We start from the raw sequence: 19,549 nt of genomic DNA, 5'->3' as shown, positions 1-19,549 counted from the left end.
TGTTCCACACAAGTTAAAGCAACAACTCTGTTACACTACTACAACAAAAGAAAGCAAAAGAAGAAGGAAGGAAGGAAGGAAGGAGGAGGGAGGGAGGAGGAGGAGGAGGGAGGAGCATGGAAAGAAAGAAATGTGAAAATGTACCTACTAATTAAAAAGTAGCTTTCACCAAATAAGTCTTATGGACTTAGGACAAGGTTTTGGACAAGTAGTTGATAGTTATTTATCTGAACAAGTATGGACTAGGGAGTGATCAAAATTAATCCTTTCTTTGGTGAGAGTAGCAAGTTTCAGCAGGGGCCAGGAGGGCCAGCATTTATTGAAGTCCTATTATTACCAGGCTTTTCATAAGGGATACCTTCCTTAGTCTCATAGCAGCCTTGTGATGTAGGTGGCATTATTTCCATTTCACAGATAAGATGAGAAAACTGAGGTTGGCCCACAGTTAAACAGTTAGAAAGTGTCAAATCTAGTTAAAATTTGTGACTACTGCCCATGCTGTCTCACTGGGTGGTGCTAATGAGCAATGTGCTCATTTCCAGACATCCTTTATTTAAAGAAGGTGGAAAAAATATCCTTTCAAGTTCCCCCATCCCTGAAAGGAAGAACAAAACAAAACGGGTCTCTGTCAGAATCCAGGGCCACGTTTTCCTTACACAAAATCCCTGCAGATTCCTTTTTCCTAGGCCGTTTGACATTTTAAGGCCCTTGTAATAAAATAAAAATCTAAAACTGGTGGTGGAGAGGAAAATTCCCCATAATTTGGTTATACTGCTGGCTTTGAAGATGACCACCAAAAATCAACTGGTGCCTTACATAATAGCCTGCTCACTTAATTCTTTTGACATTCTGTGGTAAACACTAAAATTAAGCAAGCTGCTAAGTGACTTGGCGTCCTCCTGGTAAATGATTCCAGAATCTTTGGAGTTCGTGAAAGTGCAGTCTTGGGAGTATCGACACATTTCCCAGACTGATTGCTAGAGATGGTCTTGAGTGAAGCATCTGTGGAGCACCTTTCTCTCTTTCCCTTTTCTTATCATCCCATGTTCTCACCTGTGATGTTATCGGACCCAGCTCTTTTGAGGTGTAGTTCTGCAGTGATAGTGGCTTAAGTTCATTTATGTGACTCAGAAATCAAAAGTCATGTCCCAGTCAGCTTTGCATGAACTTCTGTTCCTGGCCTAGATCCTTAGGCAAAGTTTCAGCCTAGATTACATTACTCAAGATAAACCAAGATGGACTAAAATTGCTTTTCACATATTTCACCGGGAAGAAAGAGAGGAAAAGAGACGGGGCAGGGGTGAGGCGGGGGGAGGGAGGAGGGAGAGAAGAGGGGTGGGGTACAGAGAGAGGAGGAGAGACGAGGGGAAGGAGATGGGAGAAAGGATTGAAGAGCCAAGGGAGAGCGGAGGGGAAGAGATAGGGAGAGAGGATGGACAGAAAATGAATAGAAGAAAAGCACTGGGGAAAAGGGAGAGTAGGGGAGGCGGGGCGAGGAGGGATGGAGGTGAGGAGGGAGAGACTGCCACCCCATCAGAGTTGACCTCAAGAAAGAAAAGTTGAATGTTTAAAATATATCAGGAAAGCCAAAATATCAGTAAGTAAGTGCAGTGATTTCACTTAATTTTGTGCTTGTGAGAAGACTCCCAGGTTCTAAAAAGCACGCTCTCTTTCTGTGCTGTGAATGTTGATTATAGCATCCTTTCAAAATCTTTCCCCTTACGTAATGTTCAGGAAATCATAAATCAGGTAATAACATTTCAGTCTGGCAGCCCTCATTTTAGTTGTCCTATTTAGTTGAAGACCTCCAGTTCTCTGCTGTGACAACCGACTTACTCAGGTGCCTGGGATCTGGGTCATTAGTCAGCATCTGCACTGTCATCAGCATTATCAGGGACTCAGTGAACCAGTTGCCCTGCAAGAGACAAATGGACCTGAGACATCTGCCTACTCTGGGAGGCAACGATTTCCTGTCCTGGTTTTTTCAAGTCCACTAACTAAAAATCTCAGATTTTCTAGCCTTCCTATACCCCTTGCCTTGCCCAGATCCTTCTTCCCAGTGGCAGGAGGCTGTGAGTAATCAGAAGAACCTACAATTTAAGTTCTTAGTACATCTGTGACCACAGATACAAGATGTTTTCTGTAGTAGTGAGTAGTACTTCTGGATATTTACTGATAATTTGTGAAGCACTTAGCTGTGCATGCCTCCCCCCTCATTTGGGTGAAGTCACATTTAATGGTCTCTGACACATTACTATGTATATTATATCACTTTAGGCTATAATATCTCATTTATCCCACCCCCAGTTTTTACACTTAAAATATTTTTAAACTTCTTAAAATATTTAAATCAGTCTAGTTATATAATATTAAAATTCTCCTTTGAAAATACTTGTGTCAGTTGGCATGTAGGACATTTGTCATTTATCTAAGTAAATTATTGAGATTTTGTTTCTTTAGTCTTTAATTTTATGGTTTAATTCTCCAGAAAGCATTTTTACAGAGAGATGAAAACAAATAAGTCAGGAAAAGGAAATGTAGAGAGAATCAGTCTTCCTCTCGACATAGTTTGCATTATTGGATATTTAAAATTGAGGGTCAAGGTTATTGTCATAAAGCAGTAATTTCAAATACATTCAAACTATCTTACACTATTTCATTTATTTTTTTAAGCAGATAAGAGATGTTCTTTACCATATGTTCTGAGCACATCACAGGGAAAGTGGAGAATCATTTACTGGCTTCATCTTTCAAAACATCTCCACTTTATATATTCTGTACTCAGTAATGTGAGGGAGTCTGCCTATCCCTATATGGTTTAACTTTTCCTCTCTTCAGGCGGCTGGCTACTCCCGGAATGCCCTTGTCCTCCCTCGAGATGTGCCTGTAGAAATCCATTGTTATCTGGAAGGCTGAGCTCAGAGATCACTCTTTTTATCTGGCTGTGGAGGAGGAAGAGGAAGAGATCTGGTGTAGGAATATCAGCCCGAGCTTTGGAACCGGGCCCTGAGAGTGTGACTGAGTTTGATTATTTGCTATCTATGTGACCTTGGCCAAATTATTTAACTTCTCTGAGCCTCAATTTCCTTATCTATAAAATGGGGGTAAAAATACCCAACTTGGAGGTTTATGTGGGAATTAAATGAGGTTGAGTGAAATCCGATCTTCAACAAATGATTTTTCCCCTTCTCCTATAAAACCTTCTCAGAACACCCCACCCCTGTCCATGGAAATGATTTCTCCCCTCCTTTTTTCACACTGTAATTTTTAAAATTTTTCAGCCAAAGTTGATATTCAATGTTATTTTGTATTAGTTTCAGGTGTATAGCATAGTGGTTAGACATATAATTTACAAAGTGATCTCCCAATTAGTCTAGTACCTACTTGACACCATACATAGTTATTATAATATTATTGACTGTGTTCTTTATGCCGTACTTCACATCCCCATGACTGTTTTGTAACTACCAATTTGTACTTCTTAATCCCTTCACCTTTTTCACCCTACTTCCCCAACCCCCCTCCCATCTGGCAATCATCAGTTAGTTCTCTGTATCTATGAGTCTATTTTGTTCATTTATTTGTTTTGTTTCTTTATTTTGTTCTTTAGATTACACATATAAGTGAGATCATATAATATTTATCTTTCTCTGACTTATTTACTTAGCATAATACCCTCTAGGTCTACCCATGTTGTTGTAAATGGTAAGATTTCATTTTTTTATGGCCAAGTAATATACCATTGAATGTATGTACCACCTCCTCTTTATCCAGTCGTCTATTGATGGGCACTTAGGTGTCTTCCATATATTGGCTATTGTGAATAGCGCTGCAGTAAATATAGGGGTGCATAGATCTTTTCAAATTAGTGTTTTAGATTTCTTTGGATAAATACCCAGAAATGGAATTGCTGGGTTATAAGGTAGTTCGATTTTTAATTTTTTGGGGAACCTCCGAACTGTCAGAGCAATGTCAGATAGTTCACTGCCTATGTTTTCTTCTAGGAGTTTTAAAGTTTCGGGTCTTACATTTAAGTCTCTAATCCATTTTGAGTTTATTCTTGTATATGGTATAAGAAGGTGGTACAGTTTTTTTGCATATATCCAGTTTTCCCAAAATCAAATTCTGTATAGACCGTCTTTACTCCATAGTATATTCTTGCCTCTATTGTCATAGATTAGATGACCATTATAGGCGTGGATTTATTTCTAGGCTCTCTATTCTGTTCCGTTGCTCTAAGTGTCTGTTTTTATGCTAGTGTCATGCTGTTTTGATTACTATAGGCTTGTAGTATAGTTTGATATCAGATAGTGTCATACCTCCAACTTTGTTCTTTCTCAATATTGCTGTGGCTATTTGGGATCTTTTACGGTTTCATATAAATTTTAGGATTATTTGTTCTAGTTCTGTGAAAAATACCATTAGTAGAGATTACATTGAATCTACAGATTGCTTTGGGTAGTATGGATGTTTTAATAATGTTAATTCTTCCTATCTGTGAGCACAGTATATGCTTCCATTTATTTGTATCTTTAATTTATTTCTGTAATGACATAATTTTTTGAGTACAGATCTTTTACCTCCTTGGTTAAATTTATTTCTAGGTATTTTATTTATTTATTTTTTTATGCAATTATAAATGGGATTGTTTTCTTAATTTTTCTTTCTGATAGTTCATTATTAGTATATAAAAAATGTAACTGATTTCTGAGAATTAATTTCGTATGCTGCTACTTTACTGAATTCATTTATCAGTTCTAACAGTTTTTGGCAGAACCTTTAGGGTTCTCTCTATATAGTATCATGTCATCTGCAAATAATGACAGTTTTACTTCTTCCTTTCCAAATTGTTGCCTTTTATTTCTTTCTCTCGTCTGATAGCTGTGGTTAGGACTTCTAATACCGTGTTGAATAAAAGTGGTCACGCTGTAGTGTTTTATGTGTACCACTTATATTAACACCTGTGCCTGCTTGCCACAAGTTATTCAGATAAGTTTCTTAGCTCCAACCTTGGGTTGCACTTTCCTAGGAGAGCAGGGTTGGTTCTTACGTATCTTTACAGTCTCCAACTCCTTGTACCTATTAAGTGCCTAATAAAGGTTTTTTGATTTTAAATGAATGATGGCTCATTTGAGGTGTGGACAGGGCTGGTTCATTCATCAAGTATCCACTACTATACTAGGTGAACAGAGATGGAGAAACGGATAAAGCAAGAAAAGGGTTAAAGAGCTTACAAAATATATCAGGCTTGGTGAAAAGCAGCCAACGTATTTGTGATACAAGGTAGAACCTAGTAAAATATATAGTTTAACTGCTAGGAGTTAACTGTTAGGAGCTTCCCCACCCAAAGTTGGAAGAAATTATATCTAGTTCATGGGGGAGGGACTCACAGAAGGCTTTCAGAGAAAGTGCCAATGTTCACATTGATGGATAGATAATTTTTAGGGAGGCAGCAAAGAAGGGGGTTTTTCAGTGCAGAAATTAGGCATGAAAATGGCAAATCATCAGTGACGTGCTTGAAAGAACTGAGTGAGTATTCTTTTTGGCTCTGGCTAGGTAAAGTGGAAAAGGAAGAATTGATCCTTGAAGTTGCATTGCTATTGTTTGAGAGGCCTTCCCTCCCATGTTTGTGATGTGGCAGGACAGTCGTCCCAGAAGCCTGAGTTACAGTCAGGGGATTTGCCTGCTCTCTGAAAGGAAAGGTACTTGCATCTTTTTGGTCCATGGTCAGCAATAGAGCTTTTGAAAAGGCTTATTGTGGCATGTTTCTGATTAGAAAGAAAAATAGCAGAGGTCCTGGTTCCTGCTAGGTAATTGGCTATTAAATCTTAGTGTTCACTCCAAGTCCTTCTGGGCCACTTCTTTCTCTCCTTCTTCTTCTTTTCTTCCCTGAAAAAAGTAGCTGCTTATATCTTTGAATCCATTTCGTATTATTTGTCCTGATAAGCATCACAAGTACTATTTCATTTATTCCCATTACAGCCTGTTCAAAAGCAGGTATCCAGACTTCCAATGTATGTTTAACATAATGACCTGTATTGTTCCACTGTCCTCATCACTGATGTACTCTTGATATAGACATGTGTTCCAAGTATGCTCTCAGAATCACCCCCCGCCCCTCCCTGCAGTTCCATGGAACTGCTGAAAATGACCCTCGCCTTGACCTCCAAGACAAACACTTAGTGAAGGTTTATAAACCAAAAAGAATCCAGTGCCCTAATGTGAAAAGAGCACTAATAGAAACACCTATGTGTGATAACATCAGAAGGTGTCCTTATTTCAGTTCAGATACCGTGCAGAGGATCACTGGCTTAGAAGTTACTTAAAAGCAGAATCTCTGTATACATCAAAATACCTCTTCATCTTTATTTTCTCAGGAGGAGAATATAAGGAGACTAGATTGTTGTTGAGCCTATATACACAGCCATGGGTATTTTACAGAAATAGACTTTGAAAGATCAGTAAACAACAAACAGAATTGAAATTGAACACTATACAGAGTAGATATCAGTGGATGTTTGGATGAGTAAAAGATTGTAAAGATAAATAATTGTTTTGTCAAAGATCTAGAGAAAAGTTTGTTTGGAATATTGAATATGATCTCTAGCTCTACATTCATTTCTCTTATCAGCTCCCTAGTTGAAGAATTAGATTTCCTCTCTGAGTTACGTGGTACCCAGAGGTAGGCTGTGCTTACACTACCATGGAGACAAACACTATTGCATTCTAGGCCATCTCTTCTACAGTGAGTCACCCTGGCAACAACCTAGAAAAGAGAGGCCAAACCCAGTTTTCCATGCATCCTGTGTTAGTGGCTTCTTTAGGATAGTTCTTTTCTTTAGTTTTTAATGAGTTCCACTAGCACTTTTGGCTTATCTATTCCTTTTCACAATAATAGCTGCCTCTGGGACTTGTGGTCATAAGCAAAGCAGCCTGATTTTAGAGGACATTCAAATTCATACCTCAAATTTTAGAAGGCCTCTAGGACACTTATCAAGAGACTTTTTTAAAATTAATTTTTATTTTGCAACATTGGTTAACAAAATCCAATAAGTTTCAGGTGTACAATTTAAAAGTAAGGTGCGCGCGTGCGCGTGCGCGCGCACACACACAGGCACACACACACACATTGCATTGTGTACAAGAGAGTTAAAAATAAATTTCATTAGCTATTTGGGAAGAGCCTGAAAGCAGCTTTAGATTCTGATCATTATTGTAACTATGGCATGTTATGCCTAGATAGTATGAAAGTCATAAATGTCACCTTAGGTTTTATTTTAAAACTCATGTTGTTTCAGTCTGGAGAACTTTGTAACATTTGCCTATTGCAGTGTCAGTGCTCCCCGTCCCACCTTTTTAAAGGGTCTTTATTCTTTCTAATCACTATTCAGTGAAAAGATAGATACACAATATTTTTGTGAACACTGATGAATTTTTTTTCTTGAAGTTAAGCTGAAGGTATCATTTTGTTGATACCTTAGATATCTTTTATAGATTCTGGGTTGAATTTGGCATATCCAGTCATACCTGACTAATGTTAATCATGATATTAGCCTACATTGTGTCTTCCATTTACTCATAACTTGCAAGAATTGTATTTTCCCATTTGTAACAGTGATGTGGGTGTAGACCATCCAAATCTAAATGCATTTTTGGGCCTTTTGGAAAAACCTGCTGATGTTGAAAATGCTAAGCCCTGTATTCTTTTTATGCATGAGGATCAGTCAGGCCTAGAATAAGTTAGAGACTTTTCTGTGTCGATGTTTAACTGAAATTCTGATGAACTGCTCTTTCTTGCTTCTGCCCGTCCCTGGATTAGGTTGTAATGCCTGTGAAATGTTGGCCTTCTCTAGAATAGTCAGGGAAGCATTCTTCAGTGCTTCCATCACTCCGATTACAGTCTGTATCATCACTGTCTGCTTTCCCATGATCCAGTTTCCTAATAGTCATCGTGGGTGTTTCCACTTCCCCATTGCCCCATTTCAAAAGCTTAGCATGTATCATTCTCACCCTTTGGTTCTGCTAAATAGTTTATAATCCTTAACCTTTACCAAGTATTTACCATGTGCTAGGTGTTAAAATGCTTTACGTGGTATAATTCATCGAATCCTCAGCAGCTCTGTCAGGTAGTTTCTATTATTATTGCACATTTCAGATGAGGAAATTGAGACACTGAATTTAAGTATATTGCCCAAGGTAAAGGTTGCAGAGTAAGTAGCAGGACCAGGGTTTGAACCCAGGCAGACTGGCCTCCAGAGCTCTTATGCCTTTAACCTTTCCTTCGACGCCTGCTAGATGTTTGGACGTGGTGCCATTTCTGTGAAGTGCTGATGTTTACAGTTGAACTTCTGTAGGGAGGGAGTTTGGAATACTGGCCTACTTTTGGCTTTGAGAGGATTTGAGCTCTTTCACCTAATACTTGTGTGATCTTAGGCATGTGTATCAGCCAGGGTTCACCAGAAGAGCAGAACTAGTAGGAGATTTATTGTAAATTAAGAGATTTATTGCAAGGAATTGGCTTATCCAAGAGCAGGGGCAGGCTGGGCAAGAGTGGAATCTGCAGGGCAGGCTGGCACTTTCGGGCATAGGCCGAAGTGGCTGTCGTTGGCGGAATTTCTTCTTCGGGGAAGCCTCCATTCTGTTGTTAATGCCTTTCAACTGATTAAATCAGGCCCACCCAGACTATCTAGGAACTGTTATTATAGTCTATAGGAATACCATCTTTGACATTGAACATCACACAGGCAAGTGAGTGGGTCATGGACCTCAACACTTCAGATCATTATCTGGGATAATCTCCCTTTTAGGGAGATTAAGGTAAACTGATTATGGACTTTAATCACATCTACAAAATACCTTCACAGCAACATTTAGATGAGTGTTTGAGTAACTGAGGACTGTAGCCTAGCCGCAGCAAACAACCACTGCAGCAAGTTACTTCATTTCTCTGAGCCTGTGTCCCCACGTGCCAAAGCACCACTGAGGACTGTTGTGAGGATTATATAAAATAATGTAAAGGGTATAGTGCCTGGCGCGTAAGGGTTCAGTAAAAGATTAATTTATGTGTGATGGTGGCGGTAGTGGGGAGTGGGAACAGCAACAGCAGTGGCTGTGGTCTCATCCACAATAGCGACTTAACCCCCATTTTTGTCACTCTCCTGATCATACTGGTTCACTGTAGCGGTTGGCTTCTAAGTGGTATTCCTGCCTAAAATCTCTTCTCATCATCTTCATTTTTCCTTCAAGGCTATAATGGAGGCTTAAAATACCTCCTTAACTCTCTCAGCTTGAAAAAATGTCTTATGAATCAGTGCAGTACTATAACTCCTTTATCTATAAGTGTCCCTCCTGCTTGCTTGCTAAAAGCTGGTGGAATTGTAACTATGGCATGTTATTGCCTTCTCAGTGACGTTGAAATTCATTCTAAGCTTGTTTTGTTCCTTGCGAATTTCTGTAGTGATTGAGAGTGGGACATGCATGAGAACTGTTGCTCTGAAGAAGCTATTATATTTAAGTTCTCTTTTTCCTCTATTTAAACTGCAGTGTAACACACAGCTGGGCGTATTATTTCAAACTCAGCCTCAGTTTCCTCAGCTGTAAGGTGAGCAAATTGGACAAGATGATTTCTTTTCTTTTCCTTCTTCTTAATCTTTTATTACAAATGAATAAAACAAGATATTGTTTTAGGATTTTCTCCAAATATTTTATAGGATTTTTTTTATCTGTAAGAGCAAAAGTAGTTTTTTTTTTCCCAGATCAAACCAGATACTTAAAAAGGCAACACTTAATTGAATCAAATACTAAATAAAAATTATCTAAGTAGTTGAATCAAATAATAAATAAAAACTATCTAAGAAAATCTTCCCTTTCCCCACTCCATCAGATGAGAAACAGTGTGTGAACAAATGAATGAACTTAGGAACTGTTAATATCTATAGAAATACCATCTTGGACATTGAATGTCACACAGGCAAGTGAGTGGGCCATGTACCTCAACACTTCAAGATTATGTACTAGATTTTATTCGTTGGTGTGTGTAAATGATACCATTTCCCAATAATTTTGTCCTTCCCTTCCAGTTTACCGTACCATCAGCTTCACTCAAGCCTTCAGTCGGGGAATAGGCTGGCTCTTTTCCTATCATCTCTTTTCTACTTGGTTGCGCTGCAAACTGGAACACTGGTTTTTGAGTTTATTCATTGGTTTAGAAGTCATAAACTTTATATCTCTCTGTATCTAGTCTCTCCCATTGACACCTATACAATTGGTTTGTGTTCTACCCTGAATGCTATGCCCTCGTGACCAGATATGAAGAGCCTTAGTATATACTGTACAAGAGATCCAGGGTACCCTCTCATTTTAAGGCCGTCATTAGTACATAGTCCCCTGGAAGCAGTATAAGCAATCTTCATCTTACCTCACACATACTTTGGGATATATATTCCCTTGCATTAAACAAGCCTGGGAAACATACCCCCTCCTTACTCACAGGAAGGATGTGTCATATAGGTAACCAGATCCCCTCAGTTTTGTTTTAAGCCTCGAGGCCTAATAGTCAGCAACTTAATCCCTGAGACTCTCTGACACCCTCGCATTGATCACAGTCTTACTGCTTCCTCCAGCCAGCCAGTTCAGTTGTCCTACCTGCTGAGTGACCGAGTCCATTCTAAGCATCCTTGTCTCTTCCCTAGTGTCAATCTTTTGCTTTCCTCTGTCTCTCTTACTTGGGCTCTCACTTTGCCTATACTGTATTTGGTCACAGTGAGTAAATTCTCTGCCGTTTTCTCTTTGGCTTTTTTGTTCAACATGCCACCCAGACATTTTGTTTAAAAATGTAAATGTCATGCTGGTCACTTTTGCAGATGGCATATTTTGAGAAGTCTTAATCAGTCTGTTTGATACGATCTGAATGCAAAAAGATGCTGATAGGGCGATACAGAAGATTAAACTTAGCAACAACAAAAAAGGGCTAGCACCTAAGTATAAAAAGAGAAACAGATGTATGAAATGGTAAAGATGTGGCTTAAAACAGCCTGTAGAAAAGACAGAATTGGGTTTACTCAAGGAAAGCCCTATTTGGGACTTAGGAGACTTCCACAGTGGTCCTTCCTACATCAATGTCTGGTTGTCTGATAAAGGGCAAAGAACTTAATTCATTGTGGAAGTCTGTTTCTGTCTCAGATAAAGAGAGCGTTATATTAGACCATCTTTAATGTCAATTAAAGTTCTAAAATTATGTAAGTGAATGAATTAACAGTGTAAAGGCCCGATGAATAAAATAAAGGCTTATAAATTATGTACTGATTATACCTAAAAGTATATAAATAAAAGTTCTACTGTCCTCTCTGTGGACTAGACAACTCCTGGGTGTTATATCCCAATCACACCACACAGTGCAGGACTTTTAGCCAAAGTATGTCCAGCTGAGAGCAACCAGTAGTGACAAGGCACCATCATATTGGTAAGGTTTGAAAGAATCACATGGTTTGGTTTAGGAGAAGGAAGAATTTAGGACAAAAATGTGGGATATTTTATGGTTGTCAACCAAAGTTTGAGTTCCATACTGTACATATGAGAAGGTAAAACTTCTTTTGAAAAAGTCTAATTTTATCAATCAGATTTTTTATCAGGAGATGCATTTTCTAACACCTGACAGATACATATCCATTGATTCAAAAACTAAATGTCATTTTTAACAATGGTATAGGATTTTACTGAGTGCGTTTGTTTTGTCTCCTGTTCATGGTTTTCTCTTAGCCTGAAATTCTCAGCCCAATAAATGCTTTTAAATGTCATTTCCTCCCATAAAATAGAATTAAGTGCACTTCCCTCTGTGTTCTTGCAGCATGAACTTCTACCCCCATCTAGATCAAATTTCGTTCTGTATTTGGTTTATATGTCTATGTAGCTACATATGCATAAACATATACAGGATTATAACCTTGAGAGCAAGTACTAAATTGTAACCTTTTAAAATATATCCTCCGCCTAGATTAGGCTCTTAATAAATACTGTGAAATAATAGAATATTTTAAATTTCTGCTGAGCAGAAGCTTTTCCATTATTTATGTATAGTACTATCTCTAGATGGTGTTTTTCTTAAATAATGCCAAGTAGTACTTCATTTATTTTTATTATGTGACTCAGCATCTTACAATGATGTGTCAGTGGTAAGAAAGAGTATTTGGTTTCTATTGTAATGCGTTAGCACAAACCTATGAAACAATTACTGGTTGTCTTGCTGAGAAGCTAATTCAGACCTCCAAGTCCCATATCCCATGGTGACTTTTTTTCCAGCAGATAATCACGAGTATTTTTTCTTCTATGGAATTAAAAATGGTAAAAATGAAATAATGGTAGTAATGGTTGGCCTACTTGTTTGTGAAGTAGGTACAATGGGGAACTGCATGTTCGTTATTGTGGGAATTTCACCTTTCCCAGCAGGCCAGTAAGGTGAATCTGGAAGTTCCGATTTCACACCTCTTTCGAATGTCCTGGGCAATAAAATGAAATGTAATTCATTCTTTCAGCAAACCCTAAGCACTATGTATCAGGCACTATGCTAAAATTTGGGGATAAAAAGACAGAGTATCTCATAAATCTGTCCTCTGCCTCTTCTGTTGATTCCATGAGCTGAATGCCATTTGGAATCCTGAAGAACAGGATCTTAAAGAAGCAATAAAAAGTATCAGCAGTGATAAAATTGAAAAGTAAAAGCATTTAGCACTGAGGACACATCGTCACTTCTGGGATATTCTTGACTAATATACTTAACCTGAATTTAGTCATGAGGGAATATCAAACAAACAAACTGGAGAACATTCTATACAAAACTGCCCAGCACCCTTAAAAAAATGTCAAAAAAAAAAAAAAGAAAAAAAGGAAGGCTGAGGAACTGTTACAATTTAATGGAAACTGAGGGCACATAACAGACACTAAATGTACCATATGATCCTACATTGTATCCTGGACCAGCAAAAGGACATTGGAAGACAGTTGGCAAAAGCTGAATAAGGTCTATAAATTAGATAATAATACTTAGAGTAGCGTTAATTTCCTGGTCTTGATAATTATACTGTGGTTAAGTAAGACATTACCATTTGGGGAATCTGATTGAAGGGTATATGAAAATTCTTTGCATTATTTTTGCAAATCTGAAATTATTTCAAAGTTAGAAGTTTAACTTTTTCAATTAAAAAGACTAAAAAGATTTTCTAGGCATGGCCTCTCAGAAGTTAAGAACAAAGGTCACTTTCATATTTTAAGGAAGTAACTTAAATGTTTGTTGAACAAATTGTTCTTAACAAAAAGTAATTCAGATAAAAAAAGTTATTCAGAGGATAATTTAAATTTTGTATAAATTTTAACATATAGCTCACTACTGACAATGGAAGTAGGTAAGGGGACAAAAGTTTTTAAGTTGTATGAAAAATGGATTTTTTCCATCCTGCGATTGTGCTTCTGTGAATGTGTGCACACACGTGTGTATATATATTCTCTTTAAAATATAATGTCATGTTCTAAATTTTGAACCCCTTTGTAGTTATTAGCCTAAACCAGGTAACTTCTTGGTCTCCCTTGCTTGTGACTCCCAAGTAGCTGCTCATTTCCCACAACTTATTTCTATCCTTGAGGAGTTGATACTGAATGGTAGACCTTTAACATATTGTTAGATTAATTACCATCACCAGGGTGATGCCCGGAGTGGAGTGAGATTTAATGCTAACCTCATTTTAAATAAAACCACAAACTTCCTTTGTAAAGGCAATCACAATATCTCTGTTAATCTAAATTCTGAATCATTTTACTGAGTGTGAAATATCATGGATTACATTCGTCATTGAGAAGTGACCAGTTTGGTGAGGAAAGACAATATGAAAATATGAACTTTTCACCTCCAAAATGAGTTACATAAAAGCAGAGCTAAATTTCAATTTTTAACATATGGTCTCATCTTCTAAATAAGTATATGTAGAGGCTGAAAGTAAAGTAAACTGGAAGGGTAAAAAAATGAAATCTTTACACATCCAAAACCAATAAAATGTTATATACCAATTTTACTTCAATGGAAAAAATGAAATCTTTATACTAAATTATGAGTCACCTTCTAATGTATAAAAATTCACTACCTGAACACTGGGTTATTTCCAAAGAACATATCCTTTCATCCAGAACTAACTAGTTCCACTAAACTATATTTTCTCTTTGTTTATAGAAAGCCCTTTGTTTTGAATATAATTCTACTGACATAGCCAGATTTGATGGAACAGAGCTAGTTATGGGACAGTTCTCCTCCACTCATTAGGGAACACAAAGACTTCTGGAGCTTCAGATTTTGATTTTGTGAAAAGAATATTATTCTTCCTTCCTAAATGTAGTCTATTTCTTATTTTAAAGATTAATAGGGAAGTAGGATTGAAACGTGAAGATAATGCTCCCTAAAGTAAAAGTCAAAAAATCTTTATTTGTTTAGAACTTCTGTGGAGGAAAGAACGCCCTTGCTTGAGTGTGTGTTGGAGAGGTAAGAGAGAGGTGGGAGGGGTTTAGTATTACCAGGGTGTGGTTAGTGAATTTTTTCCTGTTGATTTGCTATCAATAAGAAATTCTCCTTTTTTTTCTTTTGTGGAAACAGATGGTGTTCTGCCATTCAGAATCTATTAGAATGGCGTCTAGGAGCTGAAACCATAATTAACCTTATGTGGTATTTGGTGATTGCAAATCGGTCCCATTTAGAGAGTCTAGGCCTAGAAGTCTTGGGATACCATAAAAAGAAACTTACTTCCTAAGTGGCCAACAATCATTGCTAAAATTATTCTCCCCACTTCTTTATTGTGAGACCTCTGATACCTACAGAGAATTATAAAAGTTATGTGTGTAGTTTTAAAAACAAAAACAAAACAGTTATCTGTGAACTCCCAGCCACGCTGAGAAATAGAACATGAATTCTTTAAAATTCCATGTCCCGCACAGAATTCTGTATTTAGTGTAAGGTTACCGTGCTTTTCTGTATATTGTGGCAAACTTTGTAGATATTACTAAAAAACATACTGATTAGTTTTGTGTATTTTTGAACTTCAAATTTTTAAAAAACATGCTGTATGTTTTTGGCTGCGACTTTTTTTGCCCAGCATTATTTTGAGGTTCATCCATATTGATAAGTATATTGCTACTTCACTCATTTTTACTGCTGTTAGTATTCTATTCTGTGAATAAACATCTGTTGATGAAAATTAAATAATTTCTAGTTTTCTCAGGTTTTAATTTTTGTTGTTTAATTATAATACTGTTAATGCATTTCTTATACATGTCTCTAAAGATATATCTAGTTTTTCCATGTACCTACGAATGGAATGCTGAAACATGTTATTTGTGTGTGTTTGACTTAGGTAATGCAAAACAGCTTTACAAGTAGTTGTAGCAATTTACATTCTCACCAGCAGAGCATGTGCATCCTCATTTCTCCACATCCTCACTTACACTTTTAAATTGCAGCCACCAGATGGGTATGTATCACTATAGTTTACTTTGGATTTTCTTGATTTAGTAATGAGATTGGGTATCTTTTCCTTTGTGTTGAGAGTTGGAATTTCTTTTTTGAAGTGCCCATTAAAGTCTTTTATCCAGTTTTCTGTTGAGTTGTTGGTCTTTTTCTTATTGCTGCAAAGGCATTCTTTATACAGTCTAGACGTAGCCCTTTGTTGTTTGTATGTGTAACAAATACCTTCTCCCAGTTTGTGGTTTCATTCTTTATGGTGTCTTTTGATCAACATCAACTTAATTTTAAGGAGGTCGAATTGATCAGTCTTATTCTTTATTGCTTATTGCTTTCACTTTTTAGGATTTGGGAAATTCTTTCTACACCAAATATTTTTGCCTTTTATATTTAGGTCTTCAATCCAACTGGAATTGGTTTTCATATATGGTATAAAGTGAGGAGTCTGGTTTTATTTTTTCCCATAGAGAAAACCAATTGTCCCAGGAAAGTTTATTAAAAAGCTGGTTTCTACACACTAATCTGAAATTTTACCTCACATTCAGCAGACATCCATATGTGCATGTATGGGCTCTATATTTCTTTTCCTTTCATCTATTCCCCCACTGAGTATCCACTAATACCATAATATCTTAATTATTATAGCTTTAGAATGTCTTGATATCTAAAAAGGCAAATCCTCCCACATTTTCCTTGGCTATTTATGACCCATTGTACTTGCATATGCATTTTATATTCAGCTTGCGAAGTTCTACCAAAAAAAAAAAAAAAAAAAAAAAAAAAAAAAAAAAAAAGAGTACTCATTTTGAGAGGAATTACACGTCTGTTTTAGGAGAATTGACATCTTTGTGATATTGAGGCCTCCAGTCCATAAGCATGGCATATCTTTCCATTTATTTGGATCTTTTTAAATGTTTTAAATTTTTATAACTTTCTCCATAGAGATCTTACATAGAGAACTTATAGATCTTATACATTTTTATTAGATTTATTCTTTAGGTACTCTATTTTGGGGAGTTATTATAAATTGTATCAATTTAAATGTCATTTTCTGTTTGTTACTAGTGAATAGATAGGCGGTTGATTTTTTATATATTGATTTCACATACAGTCACTAATTTTGATAATGTATCTGTTGATTTGGGGGGGGTTCTGTGTATTCAATTGTATTTCCCAATAATAGCAAAAAAATGATTTTCTTCTTTTCCAAATTTTATATCTCATATTTCTTTTTCTTGCCTTACTCTACTTACAGGTCTTCTAATATAGTGTTAAAAAAGGGGTAGTGATAAAAGGTATTTTTGTTTCTGATTGCAAAGAGAGTGTTTTCAATATTTCTTGATTAATATTTGAGATATTAGCATTATCATTGACATAATCATATTTTTCCATTAATCTGATGTTGTGGTAAATTACATTGATTTATTAATATTAAATTACACTTGCATTCCTGGCATAAAACTATCTTTGTCATGATGGGTTATTCTTTTTATATATTTGTGAATTTTGTTTGCTAATATTTTGTTAAGACTTCTATATCTTTGTTCATGAATGAGGTGGATTTATAGTTTACCATTATTGTACTGCCATTGCCAGGTTTGAATATCAAAATTATATAAGCCTCATAAAAAAAAGAGTTGGGAGCTAAGATATTCTTTACTTTTTCTACATATGGGGATAGTTTGTATAAGAAAGAATATAGGAATATTCAGGATTTTCTTTTTGCTTTAGTTTTTGTTAATGAAAAAATTTCTAAAATATTTTAACTGTTTCCAAATATTTAGAATAATGTTATTTAAGAAATTTTATTATCTTTTTGATCTCTAGTGCATCTAAAATTATTACCCCACATCCATTCTTATCTTTATTCATTTATATCCTCTTTTTTTCTTGAAAAAATCTTGCCAAAGGGTTATTAGGCTTTCCAATTTTTGGAAGAACATATATTTAGCTTTTTTGGTCTGCACTTATTTGCATTCCATTTATTTCTAGTATTTATGATTTCCTGTCATCTAATTCTTTTGATTTACCTTACTTGTCTGTTTCTAATTTCTTAAATTATTAGCTCATTAAATTTCAGTCTTTTTTTAAACATATAGGGTTAAAATTTCCCTCTAAGTAGTGCTCTCAGTGTCTCCACACATTTTTGTGTATAATATTTTTATTTAGTTCCAAATATTTTATAATTTTACATTTGAATTCTTCCTCATCCATGAGTTATTTGTGTATTTCTTAATTTCCAGGTTTTTTTTCTGGTTATCTTTTTATTACAAGTATCTAACATAATTTCACTGTAATCAGAAAATGTTTTATGTATGCTACCAATCTTTTGAAATTGTTGAGATTTACTTGCTTTTTGGTTGAGTATATTGTCAATTTTTATAAATGTTCATGGGTACCTCAAAACAATACTAAATTTTGAAGTTGCTAGGTATATTGATCTGTATATGTTTATTATATCAAGCTTGTTCATTGTGTGGATCAAATCTATATCATTTCTGAATGCTCGATCTGTCAGTTATTGATAAAGATATGTTACAAATTTCCCATTATTATAGATTTATTGCATTCTCTTATTGCTTATATGTTTTCAATCTATGCTCTAAGATACAAATGAGTTTAGATTTGTTGTATGTAAATTAATGAGGCAGTAGCTTACATTTGGACTATATATAATTTTTAATTTATTGATTCTGATTTTATTTTATGACATGTAATAAACCACACTTTAGACAAAAAGAATTTTACTATCATATTTATCAATTCAGGGTATAAAATATTCATGTTCCTTGACCTTGTTAAGTCATTTCTGGAGTGCTATCCAAAGAAATAACCAGTAGATAAAAAGCTTTATGTACTACAATACATATTGTGATGGTGAAAAATAAAAACAAACACATCTAACAATAGAAGAGTGGTTAAGTAGCTATAACACATCTACATGATGCTACATTATGCAGCCATTAGAATAATTTATAAAGAATTTGTAATAACACTGTAAAGTTATTATCACGGTGAAAGTAGACAAAGCAGAATATAAACTATGGTTTCAAATAATAACAACTATAGAAAAAGTTCTAAAAGGAAATATTTTTCAACAGTAACGTTGGTTGGTGAAATCTGGTCTTTCCCTCTTTCAACTTTTTTGTGTTTTCTGTATTTTCTACAGTATTCATTTTTTTACAATTAGATGGGAAAAATAAACTTAAAAAATATGGACTAACAAATACATTTCTAATTTGAGTGTACATAATTTATGTTGTTATTTAGTTGACATTTTTAAAGTTTCAAGATAGGAAAACCATTTAAAATGTGTGATATGGATATGTATAAAGTAAAACTTAATGTTTAAAATAGATTTATTGTGCTTTATCTCTCACAGCTGAGGCGTTGCTAGATGACAGCCAGTACATTGCTCCCATGGTTTCCAATCAAATGAGCCCATGGACAAAACCAATAGCTATTGGATCCTTCAGCCCACATGTGACAGAGTTTCCAAGAAAACGAAAAGGAAGTGATTCAGATCCATCTCAGTAAGTGAATTTATTCCTCTAACCCTATGGAATCTTTAACTCTAGGGAAAAAAGAAAAAGATTACTTTTTAAATTGTTAATTTTTTTAAATGACATAGTAACATTTAGATAGGAACAATTATTTATCCACCTGTCTCCTCTGACATTGACTGACCTGGAACTTTTCACTCCAACTCTGAAGGTTATTAAATATCCAGGAGGGTCAACTGGAGTCTCAAAGACATAGGAGCATAAGGTTAATTTGCCTAATGTTTATGGTCACAGTGTGAGATTTGTCTTCCTAATTGACATACTTAACTGTGGAGTACATCTTCCTGCAGGTTTGGCTTAAAATAATAATTACCACTTCGCTTCTCACTTTACTCATCATTTATATAATAACCAACCCTTGGTTATCTATGGCTAGTTGAATCATAAAAAACTCTTGCTTTCCATATTTATTAAACCAAGTAGATAAATCAGTGTTGAGAATACTTACTATCCTTGTTTATTTTTGGTGCTTGAAATTGCTTGCAGCCCCAAA

At 35.6% G+C, this 19,549-nt stretch overlaps 1 protein-coding gene across 4 annotated transcripts in view; it reads left to right on the top strand.

Moving 5' to 3' along the window:
- BMAL2 (basic helix-loop-helix ARNT like 2) overlaps positions 1-19,549 on the top strand; it is a 63,299-nt gene that overhangs the window by 1,817 nt on the left and 41,933 nt on the right. For all 4 annotated transcript variants that reach the window (XM_039882443.1, XM_039882442.1, XM_039882441.1 and 1 more), the window contains exon 2: positions 18,876-19,026. In XM_039882443.1, the coding sequence (XP_039738377.1) occupies positions 18,876-19,026 (151 nt within the window). The remainder of the gene's footprint in view (positions 1-18,875; positions 19,027-19,549) is intronic.

Source organism: Pteropus medius, unplaced genomic scaffold, assembly GCF_902729225.1.
Source record: "Pteropus medius unplaced genomic scaffold, Ma_sr-lr_union100, whole genome shotgun sequence".
NCBI lineage: Eukaryota > Metazoa > Chordata > Mammalia > Chiroptera > Pteropodidae > Pteropus > Pteropus medius.
Note: the sequence above shows the minus strand (reverse complement) of the source record. Positions and strands in the feature narration are given on the sequence as shown.